The 25929-nt window shown below is 39.1% G+C and overlaps 1 protein-coding gene across 1 annotated transcript in view; it reads left to right on the top strand.

The window, feature by feature from the left end:
* Positions 1-25929, top strand: part of LOC126416061 (serine/threonine-protein kinase S6KL) — a 221394-nt gene that overhangs the window by 49297 nt on the left and 146168 nt on the right. Inside the window, exons 4-7 of the mRNA XM_050083577.1 lie at positions 15624-15725; positions 24427-24550; positions 24675-24782; positions 25281-25439. Of these exons, the coding sequence (XP_049939534.1) occupies positions 15624-15725; positions 24427-24550; positions 24675-24782; positions 25281-25439 (493 nt within the window). The remainder of the gene's footprint in view (positions 1-15623; positions 15726-24426; positions 24551-24674; positions 24783-25280; positions 25440-25929) is intronic.

The following is a 25929-nucleotide window of genomic DNA, read 5'->3' as shown; positions in this document are numbered from 1 at the left end:
CTTATAGAGATGGCAATAGTGTTGTATACACAAGGTGTAAAAGGGCAGTGTGTTGGCAGATCTGTTGTTTGTGCTCAGATGATTTATATGAAAAGGTTTTCAACATGAGTATGGCCATATGATGGAAATTAACAGATTTTGAATGTGGAATAGTAGTTGGAGCTAGACTCATGAGACATTCCATTTTGGAAATCAATAGGGAATTTAATATTCTGAGATTAGCTGCCAAGTTTGCTGAGAATACCAAATTTCAGGCATTACCCCTTACCACGGACAACAAAGTGGCCAATAGCCTTCACATAATGAAGAATAGCAGTGGAGTTTGCGTAGAGTTGTCAGATTAACAGACAAGCAACACTGTGTGAAATAACTGCAGAAATCAATGTGGGATGTATGAGAAACATATCCATTAGGACAGTGTGGTGAAATTTGGCATTAATGAGCTATGGCAGCAGACAATGAACACTAGTGTGTTTGGTAACAGATTGACATTGTCTGCAGTCCACCTCCAGGGCTCATGATCATATTGGTTGGACGCTAGATGATTGGAAAACTGTGACCTTGTCAGATGAGCCTCTATCAGATGAGTGCCTGTTTCAGATGGTAAGAGCTGATGTTAGGCTTTGAATGTGGTGCAGGTCCCACAAAGCCATGGATCCAAGTTGTCAGCAAAGCACTATGCAAGCCAGTGGTGGCAAGCTGATGGTAGCTGGATAACACAGTCATCTATGTTTAGATGGAATGGTCCAACTGAACCAATCACTGACTCAAACTGGTTATGTTTGGCTACTTGGCGACAATTTGCAGCCATTCATGAATTCTATGTTGACAGCCATGTCACCAGGTCACAGTTGTTCGTGACTGGTTTGAAGAACATTGTGGTCACTCTGAGTGATGGATTTGGCCATCCAGATCACCCGACATGACTTCCCTTGAATATTTACGGGACATAATTGAGAGGTCAGTTTTGCACAAAATCCTGCACTGGCAACACTTTCACAATTGTGGATGGCTATATAGGCGGCATGGCTCAGTATTTGTGCAGGGGACTCCTAATGACTGGAGCCCATGCCATGTCAAGTTGTTGCACTATGCTGGGCAGAAGGAGGTCTGACATGATATTAGAAGGTCTCTCATGATTTTTGTCACCTCTCTGTATCCAAATTCAACCAATCCATTTCTCTTTCTTCCCTTTAAAGTATCAAACATTCTATTCTCTGCAGTATGACAACACCCTCCTGAGTAGTTCCCACCCAGAGATGCAAATGAGGTGCCATTTTAACTATGGAATATTTTACCTGGGAGAGCACCATCATCATTAACCCATAAAGTACAGCTGCAGGGCTTCAGGAAATATAACAAATGTAGCTTTCCTTTGCTTTCAGCCATTCATAGTACTGGCATAGAAAAGCCAAGTTGACTAGTATTAAAAGGTCAGATCTATCAGTCATCCAGACTGTTGCTCTGTGACCACTGAAAAGACTGTTGTTTCTCTTCAGGAACAATATCTTTCTGTGGCCTCTCCCAAATACCTCTCTGATGTTATGATGTTATTCTATACTGAATTTGTGGATGAGTCAGCCCCTCTTCTAACTGTAATATATTGTAGAACCCTCAAACAAAAAACTATATACAATTCCTGAAAACAAGCGCATATCACACCCGTCTAGAGTAGTAAAATTGATCCACAAAATTACAGTCCAATATCCTTGACATTTATTTGTTATAGACTCTTATAACATTTTCTGTGCTGTGAACAGAATGACCTCCTCAATGCCAACCAGCATTGATTCTGAAAACATCAAAGCTTGGGTCAAGGAAGTCAGGTAGATGCAGTATTTTTTGATTTCCAAAAAGCATTTAACTCAGTACCACACCTACACTTATTGTCAAAAGTGTGATCATCGGTGTATAAAGTGAAATTTGTGATTGGATGGAGGACTTACTGGTAGGGAGGATGCAGCGTGTTATCTTGGATGGAGAGTTGTCCGATGTAGAAGTAACTTCAGGTGTGCCTCTGGGAATTGTGTTGGAAAACTTGCTGTTCATCTTGTATATTAACGACCTTGCAGGTAATATTCATTGTGTGCTAAGGCTTTTTGTAGATGATGCAGTTATCTGTAATGAAGTAGTATCTGAAAGAAGCTGCATAAATATTCAGTCAGATCTTGATAATTTTTCAAAATGGTGCAAAGACTGGCAACTTGCATTAAATGTTCAGAAATGTAAAATTGTGCACTTCACAAAATGAACAAAACATAGTATCTGATGACTATATAATATCAGTTAGGCACTGTTGGAATTGGCCAACTCATACAAATACCTGGATGTAGCACTTTGCAGTAGTATGAAATTGAATGATCACTTCTGTTTATTGGTAGAATAAGGGGGAAGTACAGTCAGTCTACAAAGAAGATAACTTACAAATCACTCTTGTGACCGATTCTAGAATATTGCTCAAATGTGTGGGACCTGGACCAAAAAGTGTTATCAGAGAATATTGAATATATACAGAGAAGGGCAGCTTGCATGGTCACAGGTTTGTTTAATCTGTGAGACAGTATCACAGAGATACTGAAGGAACTGAACTGGAAGACTCTTGAAGATAGATGTAAAGTGTCCCAAGAAAGTCTGCTAACAAAGTTTCAAGAACCAGCTTTAAATGATGACTAGGAATGTACTGCAATCCCCTGTGTATTGCTCACTTGAGGATCGTGAGGATAAAATTAGAATAATTACTACATGCACAGAGGCATTCAAACAATCTTTCTTCCTGTGCTCCATATGTGAAATGGGAAGAACTGTAAGAACTGGTACAGTGGGATGCATCCTCTGCCATGCACCTCATGTTGTTGTTGTTGTGGTCTTCAGTCCTTAGACTGGTTTGATGCAGCTCTCCATGCTACCCTATCCTGTGCAAGTTTCTTCATCTCCCAGTTCTTACTGCAACCTACATCCTTCTGAATCTGCTTAGTGTATTCATCTCTTGGTCTCCCTCTACGATTTTTACCCTCCACGCTGCCCTCCAATGCTAAATTTGTGATCCCTTGATGCCTCAGAACATGTCCTACCAACTGGTCCCTTCTTCTCGTCAAGTTGTGCCACAAACTCCTCTTCTCCCCAATTCTATTCAATGCCTCCTCATTAGTTATGTGATCCATACAAATACTTCCAGAAACATGGCTTGTATAACTCAACGATACCAGTAACCATCATCTACAACTACGTCTATACTTTGCAAACCATAATAGGTTTGCAAAGTATAGACGTAGATGTAGATGATGGTTATTGGTATCGTTGAGTTACACACCTCATGATGGTTTGCAAAGTATAGACGTAGATGTAGATGATGGTTACTGGTATCGTTGAGTTATACAAGCCATCTCTCCATGTGAAGTTCTACCATGGTTCGTGGTGTGGTTTTAGCCTAAGAATAAAGCAAAATCAGTCTTGAATGTTGAAATATAAGAGAGAAACCAGCAAATTTGAAGTTGACAAGGTGCATCAAAAGTTGTCTGAATAGCTTAGGTAGTAAGAACATTGCCCACGAAAGACAAGTCTCTGGCTTATAGTCCTAGCCCAACACACATTTTTAATCTGTGTAGAAGTTTCACAATCCAGAGTATTATAAACACAGTGAGACAAGTGAAACTGAGTTTCCAGGGAGTAAATGTGACAGTAATGATGCCACATTTAAATCATAGGCCACTGCACAATTGCTTCCCAATGGTGGCAGCAAGGTTCAGTCCCAATAACAATGGAGTGCACATGTATATTTGTTATTTAGATTCAGTGACTGAAGTACTCTCTTTTTCACCATAAATAGGCCCCTATTTTTATAGCATGCAGGTACCTGTTATCACATATGTATTATAAGTGCAAAAGTGTGTGTGCGAGTATGTTTGTTACTCCTTCACACAGAAATGGCTGTACAGATTTTGAAGGGATTAGCTTATACAGTGAATTAAAACATGGGCTACTTTTAAAAATATGTAGTACATGATATTTATAGAGTGCCAAATCTTGAACAATAATTACTCATAGCAAAAGTTATTTACTCTTTGACTTTTGAACTGTATCGTATTTGTGAAAATGATTTTATTGTTTAATATGCACTACATAATATGATTCAACGTAATTAATACAGTCCTCTTCCATGAAAGCTCAATGTGTTTTAACCACTGAGTCTCAGTCGTATGTTATGACTTCTGAGATGCTTGAAGACACATGACAGTCTTATTTAAATGCTGTATGACAGAGAGACATCGTGCCTGTACAAGAAGAACATAGTGGGCTTTTAGTGATGCTGGATTTATGATACATGAGCATATCCACTGGTGACAGGTACACACGTGACAGATGTTGTTGCACATACAAATAAAAAATTTACACTGCACCAAAGTAGGAAATGCTTATTTTCTTTCGTTGTCTGGTTAGTATGTTTGTCACTACTCCACACTGAAGTGGCTGGGTGGATTTGGATGAACCTTGGAATGGGCATAGCCTATAACCATATATGTTTTGTGACCTTTTCAGGAGTACCATCACATGCACAGGACATTTTATTTGTCTGCTTATTGATTGCATTTCTTACTTCTGAATGCGTAACTGGGTACAAAACCATTGTCTTTTCATTTGTGGGAACTTTTGACTTACTAACTTTTGAGTTCCACAGGATCTTGATGAGATTTTGAGCAGTGTTAATGTAATAGATATTGAATATATTGGCAACACATAGAGGGTCTTCAACAACTTTTCCTTCCTTTTTTATGGTAAGATTATTGTTTGTCACTTTGGATTTACCTATGTTATGGTTATGACCTTCCAGACTGATTTGGTTTTATTGCTTCCTTTTCTGATAATTAAATCATTGTCTGTGCGGCTGGCCCTGGCGGAGGTTCGAGTCCTTCCTCGGGCATGAGTGTGTGTGTTTGTCCTTAGGATAATTTAGGTTAAGTAGTGTGTAAGCTTAGGGACTGATGACCTTACCAGTTAAGTCCCATAAGATTTCACACACTTCTGAACATTTTTAAAATCATTGTTCAGTTTTTTTGCTGCATGAATAACTTTTCTGTAGACTTTCCTGTAGCACTTAAGATATGGCTTTAATGCTGCATTACACTTTGAATGCCAACCCAGATTTCTAAGAGTGTCTGCAGATTTCTTAATTCTCACAGTTAACCATTAATTAGATTTGAGAGAGATTTTTACTTCTCTAAGGGGGAAGGTGACATCAAAGCAGTATTTATAATCAGAGAAAAATGACTAATATTTAGAGTCTACAGCTTTATTTGTCTCTCTGTCCCATTCAACACTATGTAACTTCTCCCTTTCTTCTTTTCCTGATGCCTTTGTCCAACAGTTTTGCAGGGTTGGCATGGGTATGATCAGATTTGGCAGGGTTAATTTAAGGGTAGGCCAGATACCCTTACTGTCGCCACCCTGTTACGTAAATGAGCATGAGGATAATGAAATGATGAGGACAACACAAGAACAACACAAACACCCAGGCCCTGGGCAGAGAAAATCCGCAACCCAGCCGGGAATCAAACCCGTGACACCATGATCCAGAGGCAGCAGCACTAGCCACTAGACCACGAGCTGTGGACTTCAACACCATGCAACATGCTATGAAGATTCCTAAGGCTACTTTCATTAATGTATCTTGTTTCTATATAGTTTCCACTGTTATGTTTTTTCCTTACCATATTTTTTAGTAAGAGCTTGATTGCCATGTAGACAGAGAAACTGGTATCTGTTACTTCAACTTCATAACTACAGGTCTCTTTGTTAATAAACACCTGATCAAGTGTTGTCTCCATACCTGGTGATATCATATACTGTGGCTTCTAAATTATACAAACTGAAGAGATTTAGCAATTGTTCCTTGTGTGCATTATTATTACTTCTAAAATTAATGATCGAAGCAGACGAAATGAATTAAAATTTGTGCTGTGGCCGGGACTCAAACCCAGGTCTTCTTGCTTGCTAGGCAGAAATGCTAACCATTACACCACTGCAGTACAGTGGTGTAATGAGTGGAGGGCACTCAGCTTAGGTAGTTTGTGCAGTAATGCTGACCATTGTCCTGTGGTGTTGTAATGGTTAGCATTTCTACCTAGCAAGCAAGAAGACCCGGATTCAAGCCCTGTCCACAGCACAAATTTTAATTCATTTCGTCTACTTTGATCATTTTTGTTAGATGATAAAAAGAGACTTAAATGTGTCAGCGAAATGTTTAATTATAACTTCTAAAACTGACATTGAAATCACCCCGTACAATTGTTGATTTTGACCTATGTCTCAATTCGTTCATATCATCCTCAAGATTAAAAAAAAATAAAAAAATAAAAATTAATGTTCCCAGAAGGTGACGTATGTATACAGACAATTACCAAACCACTGTCAGTTAGTTCACAGACACAGTATTCAAATTCTTTTTCTGTACACTTCACATTGCATAACTTTACTTCTTTAGAATTAAGATTGCCTCTATTGGGTAAAATATTCCGGAGGTAAAATAGTCCCCCATTTGGATCTCCGGGCGGGGACTACTCAAGAGGATGTCATTATCAGGAGAAAGAAAACTGGCGTTCTACGGATCGGAGCGTGGAATGTCAGATCCCTTAATCGGGCAGGTAGGTTAGAAAATTTAAAAAGGGAAATGGATAGGTTGAAGTTAGATATAGTGGGAATTAGTGAAGTTCGGTGGCAAGAGGAACAAGACTTCTGGTCAGGTGACTACAGGGTTATAAACACAAAATCAAATAGGGGTAATGCAGGAGTAGGTTTAATAATGAATAGGAAAATAGGAATGCGGGTAAGCTACTACAAACAGCATAGTGAACGCATTATTGTGGCCAAGATAGATACGAAGCCCACACCTACTACAGTAGTACAAGTTTATATGCCAACTAGCTCTGCAGATGACGAAGAAATTGAAGGAATGTATGACGAAATAAAAGAAATTATTCAGATTGTGAAGGGAGACGAAAATTTAATAGTCATGGGTGACTGGAATTCGAGTGTAGGAAAAGGGAGAGAAGGAAACATAGTAGGTGAATATGGATTGGGGGACAGAAATGAAAGAGGAAGCCGCCTGGTAGAATTTTGCACAGAGCATAACTTAATCATAACTAACACTTGGTTTAAGAATCATGAAAGAAGGTTGTATACATGGAAGAACCCTGGAGATACTAAAAGGTATCAGATAGATTATATAATGGTAAGACAGAGATTTAGGAACCAGGTTTTAAATTGTAAGACATTTCCAGGGGCAGATGTGGACTCTGACCACAATCTATTGGTTATGACCTGTAGATTAAAACTGAAGAAACTGCAAAAAGGTGGGAATTTAAGGAGATGGGACCTGGATAAACTGAAAGAACCAGAGGTTGTACAGAGATTCAGGGAGAGCATAAGGGAGCAATTGACAGGAATGGGGGAAATAAATACAGTAGAAGAAGAATGGGTAGCTTTGAGGGATGAAGTAGTGAAGGCAGCAGAGGATCAAGTAGGTAAAAAGACGAGGGCTAGTAGAAATCCTTGGGTAACAGAAGAAATATTGAATTTAATTGATGAAAGGAGAAAATATAAAAATGCAGTAAGTGAAACAGGCAAAAAGGAATACAAATGTCTCAAAAATGAGATCGACAGGAAGTGCAAAATGGCTAAGCAGGGATGGCTAGAGGACAAATGTAAGGATGTAGAGGCCTATCTCACTAGGGGTAAGATAGATACCGCCTACAGGAAAATTAAAGAGACCTTTGGAGATCAGAGAACGACTTGTATGAATATCAAGAGCTCAGATGGAAACCCAGTTCTAAGCAAAGAAGGGAAAGCAGAAAGGTGGAAGGAGTATATAGAGGGTCTATACAAGGGCGATGTACTTGAGGACAATATTATGGAAATGGAAGAGGATGTAGATGAAGATGAAATGGGAGATACGATACTGCGTGAAGAGTTTGACAGAGCACTGAAAGACCTGAGTCGAAACAAGGCCCCCGGAGTAGACAATATTCCATTGGAACTACTGACGGCCGTGGGAGAGCCAGTCCTGACAAAACTCTACCATCTGGTGAGCAAGATGTATGAAACAGGCGAAATACCCTCAGACTTCAAGAAGAATATAATAATTCCAATCCCGAAGAAAGCAGGTGTTGACAGATGTGAAAATTACCGAACTATCAGCTTAATAAGTCACAGCTGCAAAGTACTAACACGAATTCTTTACAGACGAATGGAAAAACTAGTAGAAGCCAACCTCGGGGAAGATCAGTTTGGATTCCGTAGAAACACTGGAACACGTGAGGCAATACTGACCTTACGACTTATCTTAGAAGAAAGATTAAGGAAAGGCAAACCTACGTTTCTAGCATTTGTAGACTTAGAGAAAGCTTTTGACAATGTTGACTGGAATACTCTCTTTCAAATTCTAAAGGTGGCAGGGGTAAAATACAGGGAGCGAAAGGCTATTTACAATTTGTACAGAAACCAGATGGCAGTTATAAGAGTCGAGGGACATGAAAGGGAAGCAGTGGTTGGGAAGGGAGTAAGACAGGGTTGTAGCCTCTCCCCGACGTTGTTCAATCTGTATATTGAGCAAGCAGTAAAGGAAACAAAAGAAAAATTCGGGGTAGGTATTAAAATTCATGGAGAAGAAATAAAAACTTTGAGGTTCGCCGATGACATTGTAATTCTGTCAGAGACAGCAAAGGACTTGGAAGAGCAGTTGAATGGAATGGACAGTGTCTTGAAAGGAGGATATAAGATGAACATCAACAAAAGCAAAACAAGGATAATGGAATGTAGTCTAATTAAGTCGGGTGATGCTGAGGGAATTAGATTAGGAAATGAGGCACTTAAAGTAGTAAAGGAGTTTTGCTATTTGGGGAGCAAAATAACTGATGATGGTCGAAGTAGAGAGGATATAAAATGTAGGCTGGCAATGGCAAGGAAAGCGTTTCTGAAGAAGAGAAATTTGTTAACATCCAGTATTGATTTAAGTGTCAGGAAGTCATTTCTGAAAGTATTCGTATGGAGTGTAGCCATGTATGGAAGTGAAACATGGACGATAAATAGTTTGGACAAGAAGAGAATAGAAGCTTTCGAAATGTGGTGCTACAGAAGAATGCTGAAGATTAGATGGGTAGATCACATAACTAATGAGGAAGTATTGAATAGGATTGGGGAGAAGAGAAGTTTGTGGCACAACTTGACCAGAAGAAGGGATCGGTTGGTAGGACATGTTCTGAGGCATCAAGGGATCACCAATTTAGTATTGGAGGGCAGCGTGGAGGGTAAAAATCGTAGAGGGAGACCAAGATATGAATACACTAAGCAGATTCAGAAGGATGTAGGTTGCAGTAGGTACTGGGAGATGAAAAAGCTTGCACAGGATAGAGTAGCATGGAGAGCTGCATCAAACCAGTCTCAGGACTGAAGACCACAACAACAACTATCATAAATACATACACCTCCACATCTGTACTTTTGTCAGCAAAAACTGCTTATGATTTTAAATTTGGGGAGGGCTGCTGAACATATTTGAGAGTTTTGTAACCAGTGTTCACTGACATATTTAACAGATACTTGGTTAAAACTGTCACTTAAGAAGACTTCAAGATCACCCAACTTATTGCATAAACCTTAAAATTTTGATATAGGACTGAAAGCTGATTATGAGCTGCAAACTTAAATAAGTTATTACTTATCTTAATGCTGCCTTCTTGAGGCTCTTTGACACAAAAAGATCCTTGAGGTGATTTGGCTGCCTCACAATTCTTCCAATTGGTAACCCAGAAAATATTGCTCCTGCTGCTGTTGGTTTTGATGAAGTGGTTACTGAAGCTGATTGTGGTGTTGGTTGGGCTTCTGGTGTTGTTCCTAAGACTGTTGTGGTGGTTCCTGGAGTACTCATTGCTGACATTGTTGGTGTTGCTGAAGATGAAGCTGGTTGTAGTGTTGGTTGGGCTTCTGCTGTTGTTTATGCTTTTACTGGAGTGGGTACTGCTTCTGATGTTGGAGTACTCAGTACTTTTTTATCTAGCAGTTTTACAATTTTATGTCCAAGGAGTGACTTTCCACTTACATGTAAATGCAAACCATGTTTAGTAAAGTTCTCTCTCTGCAAGAAATCAGGAGATAAGAAATGTGTCTTGAGGAATGCTTTGCATTTTTTTGGAGCTGTCTGTTTGCCTTAGCAATTTCTACATTCAAACTAGAACTTTCTATCAGATCATGTCTGTGTGGAATTCCAAAAACTGCTGATGTGTTCTTGTTGCAACTCAAGGTTCGTTTCGAGTTATTTGTGGCTTTAATTAATTCATTTTTATATATGTCATTTCTGAAAGTATTCGTATGGAGTGTAGCCATGTATGGAAGTGAAACATGGACGATAGGTGCTACAGAAGAATGCTGAAGATTAGATGGGTAGATCACATAACTAATGAGGAAGTATTGAATAGGATTGGGGAGAAGAGAAGTTTGTGGCACAACTTGACCAGAAGAAGGGATCGGTTGGTAGGACATGTTCTGAGGCATCAAGGGATCACCAATTTAGTATTGGAGGGCAGCGTGGAGGGTAAAAATCGTAGAGGGAGACCAAGAGATGAATACACTAAGCAGATTCAGAAGGATGTAGGTTGCAGTAGGTACTGGGAGATGAAAAAGCTTGCACAGGATAGAGTAGCATGGAGAGCTGCATCAAACCAGTCTCAGGACTGAAGACCACAACAACAACATATGTCATTAGCACCCCCAATTATTATAGTACATTGATTAGAATTAGACTTTTTCATCTTTTGTGTTTCTTGATACTTCAGTCATTGGTGCACCTGGTTTTACAGAAGAAGTAGCATTTATTCCATGTTCAATACGTAAAATTTCCACTGGGCCATGTCTGTGACTGTCTGAGTGTATATTCATTTTGAGTTTGGTACTTTGCAATTTTAGGCCTGTTGTTTTTTCCTTCTGCACATGTTTCTTTATATTGTTTACAGTCATTTCTGTACTTATTTCTTCATCAAGTATACTGAATTGATTATGTGTCTCTGTAGGCACATTTTTTTCACATTGTTTATGATGCACAACCTTCTTTGGCTTATCAAACTCATGACTGATTTTGTCAATAATAGTATTTCAAATACCTGTGACACTTTTCATGGTTTTTTAAATTACATGTAAATACTGCTCACATGTCTCCATATCACATTGAAGAGACATTGACATAATTTCTTTGAGTCAGGTGGTGTACATTTCTACTGCAGATTGATGGCCATTACACGTTTGTACTCCACATTCACAAAACGAATTACAAAAATTTGAAACACCGAAGCACTCTGTTTGATATCATTTTGAGAAATGGAACATATCCTTATTCCATTTTCAACTATTTCATTACATAATACACACTTTACCAATGTTATAAAACTAATTTTCACTGAGCAGTTCATCAACACTTCTATACTCGACGCCATAGTATATCATCGGACAACAAATCCAGCATCATCCACAAACAGCATTAACTGTCCCTGTGCTGACTGACCAAGTGCAGCAAGCATGGAACCCCATCCAACAAACTGACATCCAGCACCTGTGCATTGGTTACATGCTTGCATTCAACATTCTGGTGGTGAAACCTGTTATTAATGTACTAGCATTTCACATTTGCAATGGCTTATCTCACGCATACATTAGCCTGTGATCTAGCAATGTTAATTACTTACACATGTTGCCTAAACAAATGTATTCCCCAAATTTAATTACTCTACATTAATTACTTTTTGGTGTTGTGACTTTTTTCTGTCAGTGTACATAAAAAAAGCAGTGACCAGGTGATATTTATTGTGAATCATAATGGCTATGCTTTCATTGACCCAACAGATGAAGTGTAGATGTGAGCAGCAAGAAAGTGCAAGATGGATATTGGGCTTGCCATTTCACAAGAGACACCCAACACTGAACACATCTCGTGGTGTATCTTCCCAGTGGTGTGCACGTGTACTTCATTGAGACCAACTTGTGTGATCGAGTATCAACACTGCCCTCTGCTGCCCTCACTGCATTTTTCCATCTGTGCCAAATGGACTATGTTGCCCAAACATTGCTGTGTGTGGAAGTGCCAAAATATTACACATGGAATGTGTCACGGAAAGAATGGAACTGCCTCGTGCAGGGTGTCGCCACTGAAGTTTGGCATTGTATGAAGGTGGCAAATGCCCTGGGCAGAATTTACGTTGTGCATGTAACACTCTTATTGTGTGTACTTGCTCCTGACCTGTGTCTGGACCACATCAATTTTCTGGCCCTTGAAATAGTTGATGGACAGGAAAAAGCCATGTTCCAGGAAGCATGTGAAGTGATGGGACTTTTGGAAGATGATAGCCTTTGGGACATTATGATGGAAGATGCCATATTGTGCCAGTTGCCATCCAGGTTGAGAGACTTCCTCGCTATCATGTTGAACAGCTGTGGACTCATAAACCTCATGACATTTTGGAACAAAATATGAAACTACATTATTAGTAGAGATCGCACACTGGTACCAAGGGACAGCACAGGCCAGTGATGAGTGCTGACACTTATTGAAGACAAAGTTTTCTCAATTGTGTGAAAATGGCTGTCTAATTTCGGCATGCCCCCCCACCCCCCCATCCCCCCACCCTCCCTCCCGCAGTGTACAGGAGAGTTTTCCACTGATTTGCTCAGGGAGCTCAGTTATGACACCACAATCTTGGGGTATCAAGTTGCCCAGACTGAGCCCCAGCTATTACCAGAGCAAAAGCACATTTTAATAACATTTTGAGTTGCGTGGAGAATGGAGAAGGGAGTCTTAATTTCTTGGACAAACCTTGGGGTGTTGGCAAGACATTCATGTTAAAATTGCTACAGTGCAGTTCTACAGGGACAGGAATATTGTGATAGCTGTGCGTTTTGTGGGGTGGATGTGGCCTTGCTCAGCAGAGGAAGGACTGCCAGTGTTGAAGCTTCTGCTGAACCTTGCGAATGAGGAAACACCCACTTGCAATATAAGCAAAAGCAGGGGTTGTTCCACTATATTGCCACAGTACAAATTGATCTTGTGGGATGAATGGTCAGTGTTACACAAGCGTGCAATCAAGGCACACAGTCAAAATGTGCAAGGCATCCATGGTAACCAAATCTTGATGGTTGGAGTGGTTGTCTTGCTTGCACACAACTTCTAACAAATGCTACTGGTCATCAGATGAAGCACTGTGGCAGGTGAGATCATTGTGTGCCTCAAATCTATGCCACTGTAGAAAAATTATACCTCACAACTGCTCTGCAGCTATTGAGTCTGGGCTCTTTGCCCAATACCTCCTTGTGATTGCTGGGCTGCATGGCAATGGTTGTAGAAGACTTAATAAATTTTGAAAGCCACTTCTGCAATGTTGTAAGCTTGGAAGATAACCTTGAGCAGCGTGGAGTGGTTATGTGAAAGAGCAATACTGGTGCCCAAGACCGAATCAGTGGGAAACATCAAGAAACGTATTATTGATCAAGTAACTAGTGAGGTGACCATCTACACATCATGATTTTGTAAACTCATTAAAGGTGGCAGGGGTGGCATGCCACAAGTTGGAGCTGAAAGTGGGTGCGCCTGTCGTAGTGATGTGTAACCATTCCAGATTTTGCAATGGCAGCAGGCTATGCATCACAAAGCTGAGAATGCTTATCTAGCAGCCCACCATCCTTACCAGCAGAGCCAAAGGAGGGAAAGTGTTGTACCACAAATTCCTATCATAGTACCAAGCTTGCTTTTCCAGTCCAAACACTTGCAGTTCCACTTGAAAGTGGCCTTCTCAATCACTGTAAATAACAGCCACAAACAAATGTTAAAAGTGGCAGGTATTCATCTGGCCACACAATATTTTTCACATGGGTAGCTTTATGTTGGCTGCTTGCATGTGTCGAGAGTCAGAAATTTCTACATACACACAGAGAACAAGAAGTCTCAGAACATTGTTTACAGAGAAGTATTGCAATAGGTTTCTGGCTCTCCGTACACATCAAGACAATTATGATCTTTTCCATGCTAGGCATGTTGCAAACAGTCCTGAAATTATTCTTTCCCATTCCTGGCATATTTTGTAATTCGATACTCGGCCATATGAAAACATTTTTTCTTAAACGTGTGTGTGTGTGTGTGTGTGTGTGTGTGTGTGTGTGTGTGTGTGTGTGATGGTGCACACGTGTGGATAGTGAGTTTTGGCATTAATGTTTCTTTATAAATAACTGTTTAATCATGGGTAACACCACAGGATGCAGCTAGCTTTTTAATAAACATTACTGTAGTCATGTAAACATTAAGAAAGCAGTAATGAGTAAGGAAGAAACATTTTTGGTTCAAATGGCTCTGAGCACTATGGGACCCAACTTCTGAGGTCATCAGTCCCCTAGAACTTATAACTACTTAAACCTAACTAACCTAAGGACATCACACACATCCATGCCCGAGGCAGGATTCGAACCTGCGACCATAGCAGTCGCGTGGTTCCAGACTGCAGCGCCTAGAACCGCTCGGCCACCTCAGCCGGCAAACATTTTTGAAATCAGCGGCTTTCTGTCAATCTTATTTGTATGATATTCAGTTATGACTGTGTAAGAACAAACAGAATATATCAATTTAATCATAATTAATTTGTTAATAGACCTGTGGAATTAGTTTCTGGCATCTACAATGTTCTGTTAATGTACGTCTTGAATTGTCTGACATTGTTTAGTGTTCCCATTCTTGTTGGGACCTATGGTATATAATGAGTAAGTGGTGTGTTGTATATTCACCTTTCACAAAATTTGTTAGCACACTGACACACTGTGAACTCTACTGCGGCAATATACTGTGATGGACTGCAGTTGGTATTTTTCTAATCAGTTTTAAGTAGGATTACAGAGAGACTTATCGTAAAACAGCTATATTCCAGATTAAACTGATTTTTGTCTCACAGCTAATGTGGTAGTCAGACTGAACGTACCATGCTAATAGTTATCCACACACTGTGTAATGCTTTTGAAATGTTCCTGATAGCTCTGTTGAAACATTTCTTCACTTCTAGGTGAAGTTTTCCATTTATCACTTTTTACTTACAGCAGTTAATTTATCTTGCTTTACAGCACTTACTTTTTTTTCTTTCAATTTATCTTTGTGTGTTTGTGTTTTCTGTACTTCATTTCCACTTTTCAGTTTGCATTTTTTTTTCTGTTATACTCTTCCTCATCTTATCAGCCCCTGTACTGCTGTTCCAGTTTTGTACTATCTCTGCCAGTAAATAATTTCTATTTGTTTGATTCTGTACTCTGACATTGTGAATAGGCTATATTTTCTTTTAATGCAGCTTTTTTCAGGAGTTGCAGAGGGTCTGAGAGACAATTTGTGTGCACATTTCTGTTATTATTGAATTTCAGTGATAAAATTTGCGATAAAATAATATCAGCTGTTTATATATTCCTTCTCTCCAGTCTCCCATGCATTTTTGTTTTCGACTTTTATGTAATGCATGTTGTAGACTCAACACATTTTTTCTCAAATCTGATTCAGTAATTTGTATTTTTATTTATTGACCTTGTATCTTACATTTACATTCTATTTCCTTCCATTTCAGGTACTTGACACTATATCAAGTGGAGCATTTGGAAAAGTATACTTAGCTTGTAAGAGAGATACCAATCAGAAATATGCTCTGAAAATTCTCTCCAAATCTCAGGTAAGTGGAGTGAAAACCATTATTCTCTATGGAATATAGTTTATGTTTCTTAATATGTGTGAGCAGTGTATCACCTAGAAGAGTATAACTATGTGAAGCCTTTAAAATACAGACAGAAATGTTCAGTGAAGACATCTTGGTTCTGAGATGTAGACTCAGTTTAACTGTATTGATGCTAATCTTTCATAGTGTGTATCATAGAGTAGAGGACCATAGAATTCCGCATTACAAACATTGTGGGCACTACATGTTTGAATTGTGTGTGAGGTGACATACTGATAATTGTATGTGGCTGGAAAAATATCAATTTTGGCAACAAATCTATGAAGCAGTGATGTAAAATTATTTGATTTTTGTATTCACTTTGTTACCCACAATGTGCATTTATGAGACAGATAGGTAGTGAAATAGTAGCCATTAATCAAATTCTACTTTATAGGAGATTATTATTATACTGATTATGTTCATGGAAGCTTCAGAAAAGTTATCAACTTGGCTGACTGCAGATCCCCTGCCCAATATATAGTTCTTTGAAATACTCCTGTTGATTTCATTTGGGTAATACAATTAAGAGACTTACAGTGGTTTTACCATAACTGTTTTCCAAATAATTCTCAGTAAATTGTTAAGAATTGGGCACCAGAAGTAGAGCTAGTTTTTGAGCTAATGGCTGTGTGATTAGCTTAAAAAATAAAAGAAAATGTGACCACTGCTGTGAATTCTATGATTTATGTAGATATCAAGGTCACCAGTCTCTTCTGGATGTCAAAGTGACCTCATTTTAAGTTATTTGTTTTTTACTCATCACATCAACTGTAGTCAGTGACATTCCAAAGCAAAAATGGCCAGAATTTTGTTAAGTCTGCAGCAGTTGACAGGGTAGAAAATAAATTAAATGAGCAGTATCTTACTTCTGCAGGAAAGCATGAGTAAATTACCTGTGACTGAATCCGTGAAGAACATCATTCCTGCTGAATATTAGTAGCTACAAATAGGGGGGTTGTGATTACAGAAATCTGTAACTATTTACATTCGTGCTGTGTTTATGTGGACTGAAGCAACAAATGAAAATTTGCATCAAGACCAGGATTTGAACCTAATTCACATGCTCACTAGGCAGATATGCTAACCACTAAACCCTTGAGCAGTGCCTTGTACACCTGCGTGGACTATCTTAGCTTGCCTCCTTCCTCAATCCAAATTGTTATTCATGCCTCAGCCCACTTGGTATTCCTGCTAAACTTGAACAGCACTGCAGAGGCTCTCTGACTATATTGGAATAGCATGTCAGCATTGAACAAAATGGGGGATACTATATGGTTCCAGAGACCCTTTCAAGTATCAGACACTAAGATGTATTTATTCAGACTGAAGCAATGAATGAAACTTTGTACCAAGGCTGGGATTCGAACCAAAGTCTCCTGCTCAGTAGGCATATGTGCTAATCACTATGCCACTATGGCACCGCAGCTTCACACAACTGCCTGAACTAACCTAGCATGTCTCCCTGGGGTAGTCAATACAGTTGTGCAAAGCCACTGTGCCAGGGTGGCATAGTGGTTAGTACATCTACCTAGTGAGCAGGACGACTCTTGCACACTGCCCTAGGGTAGTCCACATAATTGTACAAAGCTATTGTGTCAGGATGGCATAGTGGTTAGTGCATCTGCCTAGTGAGTAGGAGAACTGGGTTCGAATCCCATCCTTGGTACAAATTTTCATTCATATCTTCAGCTTTTGAAGTTTTGATACTTACTGCAGCCATCCTAGATGCTAGACTTCACATTAAGGTAGAAAGAAAAGCATCCATGATTCCCTATCCACCATTTATTCATCAAAGATGGGACATGGTTTAAAGCCTAGTCATGAAGTGAAAAGGAGAAGAAGAGGAGGAGGAGGGGATTATTGTTATGCTGTATGAGTATTATTACCATAGGCTTGATAAGAAATAGTACCTGTCACATCTGTATGGATTCTTGCCAACTATTTATCAGGTGAAAGATGCCAACTGTACAGACTCATATGCAAGAAAACTGAAAAATAATACAAACGAGGAGACTTGCCACAAGTTACCACAGATTCATGTGAAAACTGTTGTACTGCAGACTGTATTTGTGAATAGTTTGCCCGTACTTGAAAACCATATATATGAGGTTCATTCAAGTGAAACCTAGTCAGTGTGATTTCATGCCGAAGAGAAGGTGGTCACACAAGTTATCGTCCACTACCAAATGTGCAGGCGAGTAAGCAGTAACAACGAGGAGTGATTCAATTTTTGGTGGCGGAGAGAGTTGAAGGCCGTGAAATGTATCAAAGGATGAAGGCTGTGTACGGTGAGTACAGTCTGAGTTGTTCAAGTGTTGTGGAATGGTGCAAATGATTCTTTGAGGGCCATGAGTCACTGGAAGATGATGCTTGTCCTGGACAGGCTCATCATGTCATCACACCGGAAATGGTTGCGGAAGTGAATGCTTTAGTGTTGGACAATCTGTGATGAAGGAAGCTGGGATATTTTCACTTCCCCTCTTGTTTTGGCATCTGCCTCCTTAAGATTCATTTTCTTCATTTTTGACCTGATTACCATTAACATACATGAGTATAATCTGCATTTTCATAAAAGAGAAAGGTTGGCCCTCAGTTTTAAAGAATTTAACACCAGATCTAATATTATGCTTAGTTTTATGTACCGGTATGTAATTGATATTCTAATTTATTTTGGCTATTCCTAGTTAATACTTTCACTATAGGGTGAAAGTCAGTGATAGTTTTGTTACTTATTGTTGACTTCCAAACAAATATTAGTTCCATTCTAATTATAAACATTTGGAGGAACAACTAATAATAGTATTCTTAAAGGCTCTATTTTGCTCTATTCGAAAACATGTTAGCAAAGCCAGCCCTTAATTAATTTCAGAGTAATTAACAGTTTTGTCAAAAGTATAGTTTGCATAACGATATCTGTTAATTTCATCATTTAAACAAATAATTTGGCCTAACCCTTGTAGTAGAAGAAACCGTTAATAGGAACAAATTTTTCGATGTATTCAGTTAATTTAATGAGATAAGTTTTAATTCTAATGTATGTAAATTAAACATCAAACAATGTGTAGTTTCAGTGCCTATTATTGTGAGGATATATGAGGGCTCGATTTTTGGTCCTGAGACAGTCAGTCCACGGCCGAGTTTCAGATGAGAAACCTGTATTGGTTAGATCAACAACAATGCATCCATGAAACAAGTGTAACACAATTAGGCTGTGTGTTAAAACAATGACAGCTTCTGTTCAGTGTGTACTGTATCATTCTACAATAACTGTGAACTGTGTGGTTAGGCTTTTACTGCTCATAGATGTTCAACAGTAAACCTTTGTAGTAGTATGTGGATGTTTGCTTGCAAACTATTAATGAGGCTTATTGAGAGTTAACCAATAGTGCGCTGGCCATATAACTATGTAATATTGGGGGTGTTGTGAACAGTGAATGTAAAGAACAGTGAAATGCAACTGTGCACCTGTTGGCTACATCATTTACAATAGTCAGTATCCCACTTCCACCCCCTATTTTTTCAGCCAGTATCACAACACAGCATGTCAATACCGAGGACCATCAATGAAGAAATAAAGCAGGCGAACGTCGCAAACCCCAAATTCACCATGGACGAGATCCATCTGTTACTGGCCAGTGCCCACACCATGATGCTTCAACACTTGAGCTTTCGAAAAATCTGTGCACAGTGGGTTCCCCACAAACTGACTGCGGAACAGTGCAGTACTCGAATGGCACTGTCTTGGATTCATCTGCAATGTTATAATGAGGAGGAATACGGCTTTCTGTTGCGTACTGTCACAGGTGACAAAACATGGTGTCACAATTTTGAACCGGAAAGCAAGCATCAGAGCAAGCAGTGGAAGCATGGGTCTTCACCACCTCTAAAGAAATCAAAGGCTGGAAAGTTCATGATGTCCTCCTTTGACCACAAGGGCCCACTGCTTGTAGAGTTCCTGGAACAGGGAACCACCATCAGTGCTCAGCATTGTCAGGTAACTTTACATAACCTTAGACGAGCCATCAGGTTGGAACACTGAAGCATGTTCTCCAATGGCGTTATCCTCCTGCATGATAATTTCCACCCACACACGGCGAATATGACGAAAACGACATTGCAGCAGTTTTGGTGGGAAATGCCGGAACATCCATCGTACAGTCTCGACCTTTCACTGTGTGACTTTCATGTGTTTGAACCTCTAAAGCAACGTATTTGCAGACATTGACTCGCAACTGACAACAAAGTGTGTGACTGGGTCCAGGCCTGGATCCAACAGCAGCTTACTAGCTTATTCAAGGATGGAATTGACCAGCTAGTGTCACATTGGCATAAATGTGCCAACAGTTTTTGTGACTATTTTTGAGTATGTGTACTGTGTTTAGCTGCATTTTTGAGTTAATAAAATCATTATTGTTACTTTATACTTGTGACCACATTTCATTTGATTGCCTCTTATACAAAATGGGAAACACTCATAGCGTAATAGTTTTACTATGCAGAGAAAATAAACATTATAAGTATGGTCTGAAATGAGGTTGGAACTACAGGATGCTACCTATAATTCATTAAACCATAACTTAATTGGATGTTAAACATCAAAATTCAGTTGAGAAACATCAAAATTCAGTTGGTACACTGTTGCAAATAGTGTGCAGCAGGGGAAACTGTTGGTAAGCATGTGTTATGCACTGAATATGTCAGTCTGCCAATACTCCCTGGTAAGGACTCTGGACTGAGGAGGAATAGTCAAGTATTGGTTGAATGGCAGTTTTCTGAATTACCTCATTTTTGGGCTTGATGATAGGTGATCAAAGCCCGGTGAAGGATGTGGTTCAGTTTTTCCACTCTGGGATGGTACTGGGTGATGAAGGGACACTCCTTTGTTGCTAGTTCTTGGGGGAGTACTCACATGGAATAGTTTGGCTACTAGTGCTTCATGTTCTGTGATGGACACAGGAGATGATCCAGAAGCGTCCTGTGAGGGCGCAAGAAGGAGCTCTGCTGGGCTTTTACAGTGGCAGACATGGACTTGTAAGAAACTAGGAAAGTATTTAGCATTGGAGCACTTAGCAAATCATAAGATTTTAAACATTTGCATCTCAAAAGCACATACAAATCATTCTGCCAGTCCATTTGAGGCTGAATGGAAAGGGGATGTGGTAAGGTGTTTACTTACATTGTTAGTGCAAAACCTTTTGAAATTGGATGACATATGGGAAGTGGGAGAAGGAGTCCACAACAATTAAGTGTATGGACACCAAGAGAGGGCCTGTGAAGTTGGTCTCAAGGCTTTTATCAGCACTATGATGTTGGAGGGAGTATGGCACCACCAGCACCTGGCACTGATTTTCTTCTGCTACGAGCAGCTCAATTTGCTTAACCTGAAGTTGGTATGAAAAATGAACAAAATTAATAGAGACCAGGTGATTCTGCATTGCAGAGCGTGGTAGACCAGCCCAGCTGGACGTATTGCAAGCCTATTGAAGCAGCTGGTCATTCTTAGATGCTGTCACAACTTCCCAGGAATTGAGGAGGACATCATCAAGCAATTGCTCCGGGGCTCTCGAACTGGAAACAAACTCAAATTCAGGTTTGGGATCTTCTGGATTGTGACGAAGTGCCTCAGAGTTAGAACGATGAGAGTAAATGTGATAATGAATGAAATATTAAAAATTGTCAAATATAGAGCCTATTAATGAAGCAATATGATTACATTCTTTCAATATTGCCCTAGGTCCAAAAAGTGACAAGAGTGCTTAATGGTCGCTAATAGGATGAAATTTGTGACCATACAAAAAATGTGAAATTTATGGACACCATAAATAATTACCAGTGCTTCCTTTTTCATCTGCGAATAATGTTCTTGAGCTGGTGTAAGCATCTTTGACATAAACAACTCTTTTTTTTATGAAAGAGAACAGGCCTGATGTCATGTGGAGGTGCATATGTTGCCAACACCAAACGACAAATGAGGCTGGTAAGTCACATGACAGTGTGCTCATTGGAGGGCTGATTTTAAGTTATGAAAAGCCCTATGCCACTCTTCAGAGCATTGAAAAGGGACTCCATTTTTACAGAGATGATTTAGCAAGCAGCTGTGGAGGCTGCCTGGAGAATAATTTGTGCATAGTAATTCATTTTTCTTAGGAATACTTGAAGATCCTTAATGGTTTTACACACAGCATATTCCAAATGGCCTTTGCATATTTTGTGGTGTGCTGTAGGCCCTCTTCACCGAGGAAGTAACCTAAATAAGTGACCACTGGTTGAAGAAAAACACATTAGGAAAAGTACACCTAAAGACCTCTCTGTGCAAGGATTGCAAAAACATGATATAGATTGTGTAAATTTCCTTCTGTTGTATGACTAGTGACAAAGATATTGTCAAGATAATTGATGTGACATGGAATCCCTGCTATTGTCTGTTCAAGAAACCTCTCAAATGTAGGCCTGAAAATCCACTGCTTTACCTAACACCTGTTCAGTCAGTGATGCAGATGCAAATGAATTGTTTTAATGACAGCATAGGGTGCTAATTAATTGACGGTGTGCACATCATATTCCAGAGGTGGAATACGCCTCAAGACCAAAATACTCTTGACCAAAGGATCAGCTACAACTGAAAATGACAATGTACGAACAAAACATCTGATTATAAGTCATCACTAATTGCTCTTGACCTAAGAGTGGACCCAGTACTTGATTTGTAGCAGTACACATCTGTATGCAGTACTGGTATGTCTGAGGAAAAAAATCAGAACCACAGATTTTGAGATATGATATGAAAGAACTTTTTCTGAAGTTGCAATGACATAAAACAAATGTTGTATTCACATTTTTAAAATGCTCAGAAAAGCAGCAAAATAACATTTTAAGAAGTCAAAAACACCTGGAAGGTCCCAGTACCATAACCTTCTTTTTTACAAATCAAGCTCTGCATACACCAGTGACTTTGATTCCATCTTGCTGAGCAAGGGAGCGCTCACACTAAAATGCATAGACTGCTTTATGGTTGAGACCAATGCACCAGTAGTGAAAGGGTGGTCACTGGAATGTCCTGCACTGTTGCATGTAACAAAACTGTATGCAGAACCAGCACATTATCAGTGACTAAAATGTTATTAGTTTGTATCAACTGGGGCTGATGCCAGGTGTCCATCATTCTACAGTATACTTCTGCAGTGTGACCTTTATGCAAAAACATAAAACACTCGTCTTCATAATGTGGATGTACCCATCTGGAACGCAAGGAAAAACAATCTGGACAACTTGGAACCAAAGTATGTTGCTGCAAATGATGGAACTAGCCTTGGATTGCAGAAAATGAGGCCAAGTGACTGCTGTGGAACGCATGTTTGTCATTAGAGAATCTATGATAGCAACCAACTGCACTGTATCACTACAGTCTGCTGAAAAATTTCAAAGCGTATCAGACAGGGAATGGTCAGTTTGTTTTTAGGCTTGGGTGCGGACATTCTTATCTGGGGATAAGTAGATCATTACAGCAAGTATTAAACTTCTTATGTATGATTTACTACGCTCACATGAGAATTTACATTTTCAACTTAACTTCTGGGAATCTGCACTCCAAGATACGTAACTGACTGTGTTTGACTTTCAGTATTGTAAGAATTGTAGTGTTGCTGGTATCACATGCATTTTGTTGGAAAAATGATGAGATAATAAAGAGAACATTTCAGACAATGGTAACACAGATATTCTGGAGAAGGGGGCTAGCTTTGGAAGTAAGTAAGATGATTGTGGATTTGTGGATGACAAAAAGGCCCATTGGAGGTCTGGCTGTTTGATATCACTTGCCAAGAAGGGCAGTGCAAGACATTTTTGATATGTTTCCTAATCTTGTTCAGTGGCTGAAATGGCAGTATGGCTGACAGCACCTGTACTGAAACAGCATTGAAAAATTAAGTGCTTGATCATTTCCTGGTACTAGTTAAGTTGCTACTGCCACTGGTTGAGAAATGTAGTATCCATAGCAGTGCTTGATGAACTGTGGCCACCTCATTGCTATGCACAGGTTTAGTAAGCCTGGTAATAAACGAAGTTCCATTAAGCTTTGCAGAAGTAGAAACCATGCATTTATAGTTCATAACGCTACATACACAGTGAAGAGTTGTGACAGTTGGAGTCTAGCGATAGAGGAAAGTCAGATAACAGCAACTGAGGAAGAGACTGACACTGAGTGGCCTTATGTTTGCCTGCTACAGAAATTCAGTCAACCAGCCAGCAATATTGACAGTGTCCATCTGTAGGCATCTTCACTGGACATGGACAATGTTTCACATAGTGATATGTTTGTATTTTCCTTTTGTAAATCCATCGGGGCTACTAATGTTGCTTCATCTAAGTCCTGCCATACACAAATTATTTGCATACGTGTCTTAGCTTTTATAATGAAGAAAAAACTGAAGCTAAACTTTGATTACCATTTCAATTAAGTTAATTGTAAAATTACAATTTGGATCAGAAAGTATATGTAATACAGTCCAGTTGAATTATATTTTAAGTGGATTAAAAGTTAGTATTGCTACAGAAGTAAAAACTGTTACATCTGAATTTTTATGGAACAAAGATATTCAAAAGTAGGATATATGTTGGACATGAATTATAACTTTAATGTAAAATTATTTTATTTCAGATTTTGTCACAAAATGCTGTTGAACAGGTGAAAGATGAAGTCAGAATCCAGTCAATTTGTGGACACCACCCATTTATTGTAAACTGTCCATATTTCTGGCAGAATCGAAAACGGCTGTTCATTGGTTTGTGTTAAGCATTCAGTTGTGATTCATAATTTTTCTAAGAATAATTTACAACATATGTATTCCATAATTCGAATTTGTTGAAGAGAATTTAAATGAAGATTGTTTTGAAATCTGTTTACAGTTACGGATTATATTGCCGGTGGAGAATTATTACGGATATGTCAAGATTATGGACCCTTACCAGAAGAACTTGTGAAGGTGTATGTTGCAGAAATTGCTCTGGCTTTAGGTAATTACCATACATTCATTTGCCAAACAATTAGAAATTAACAGTGTAGATTGATAATAACAAAAGGTTTTCAAGGACACCCCTGTGCTTTTAATATTTTGTACTATTTACAGTTGTAGAAAATCTGGCAGCATGTTTTTCAGTTTTTGAATACCAGGCACTAAGTTCATGAAATGATTTTAGCGATAGTATAACTGCCGATGTGTATGCAATACGTTGTTTGATATTTAATTAAGACTGCTAACTATAATTTTTTCTTTCTTCAAGTAATGTCCATTAACAAAGTTACCTAAATATGTGCATGACTGCAGTTTGTTTTCAGTCAGTGACAATCATTACACTATGTGCATTATCACTTTCTGTATAATCTTCTCTGTTTCCCATAGGTAAGTGATGGGCAAGTTATATATTAATAATAAATGCAATTCCTAGATTATAAATATTTTTTACATATTCTAATGTGATGTGCTACTGGAAAAGTATTACTTATATTTTCAGATTTCCTTCACAATGCTGGTATTATATATCGTGATCTGAAGCTTGAAAATCTGTTACTGGATGAGGAAGGCCATTTAAAGTTGATAGACTTTGGACTAGCAAAATGGCTGAAATATGGATCTCGCACTACAACCATTTGTGGCACTATTCAGTACATGGGTAGGTTTCCTGTTATTCTTATTTTCTTCTGATGTATTAATCCTTCTTCTTCTTCTTCTTCTCCTCCTTCTCCACCTCAGCATTTGTATCACAATGTAGCAGGGTTCGCTCTTTGACTCTATTTTGACACAATCGTGTGCTTGGGCAGGATGGGGGTTGACTATTTTGAGGAGTGATTGAGGGATCTAGTTAATATTCCCTTGGTCTCCCAGTAGGTCACTGACTACCTATATTGACTTTCAACAAAAACTTTTGTTTTGCTTTTGTGTTTGGGTGTGCTCGAATTGCGTGTCCGTGCCACCAAAGATGGCTGTTCTTCATCTTCTTGAAGATACGCCTATGTATTTTTCCATTGGTCACATGATCATGAAGTGTCAGACCAGATGTACATCAAAGAATTTTGGTTTCCCTTACAGAAAATTGTTGCTCTACTTATTCATCTTTTGGATTTGCAGCTCCTTGTGTTTACCATGTTTGCAGTTAAAATTGT

This window comes from Schistocerca serialis, chromosome 1, assembly GCF_023864345.2.
Source record: "Schistocerca serialis cubense isolate TAMUIC-IGC-003099 chromosome 1, iqSchSeri2.2, whole genome shotgun sequence".
NCBI classification, from domain to species: Eukaryota; Metazoa; Arthropoda; class Insecta; order Orthoptera; family Acrididae; genus Schistocerca; species Schistocerca serialis.
Note: the sequence above shows the minus strand (reverse complement) of the source record. Positions and strands in the feature narration are given on the sequence as shown.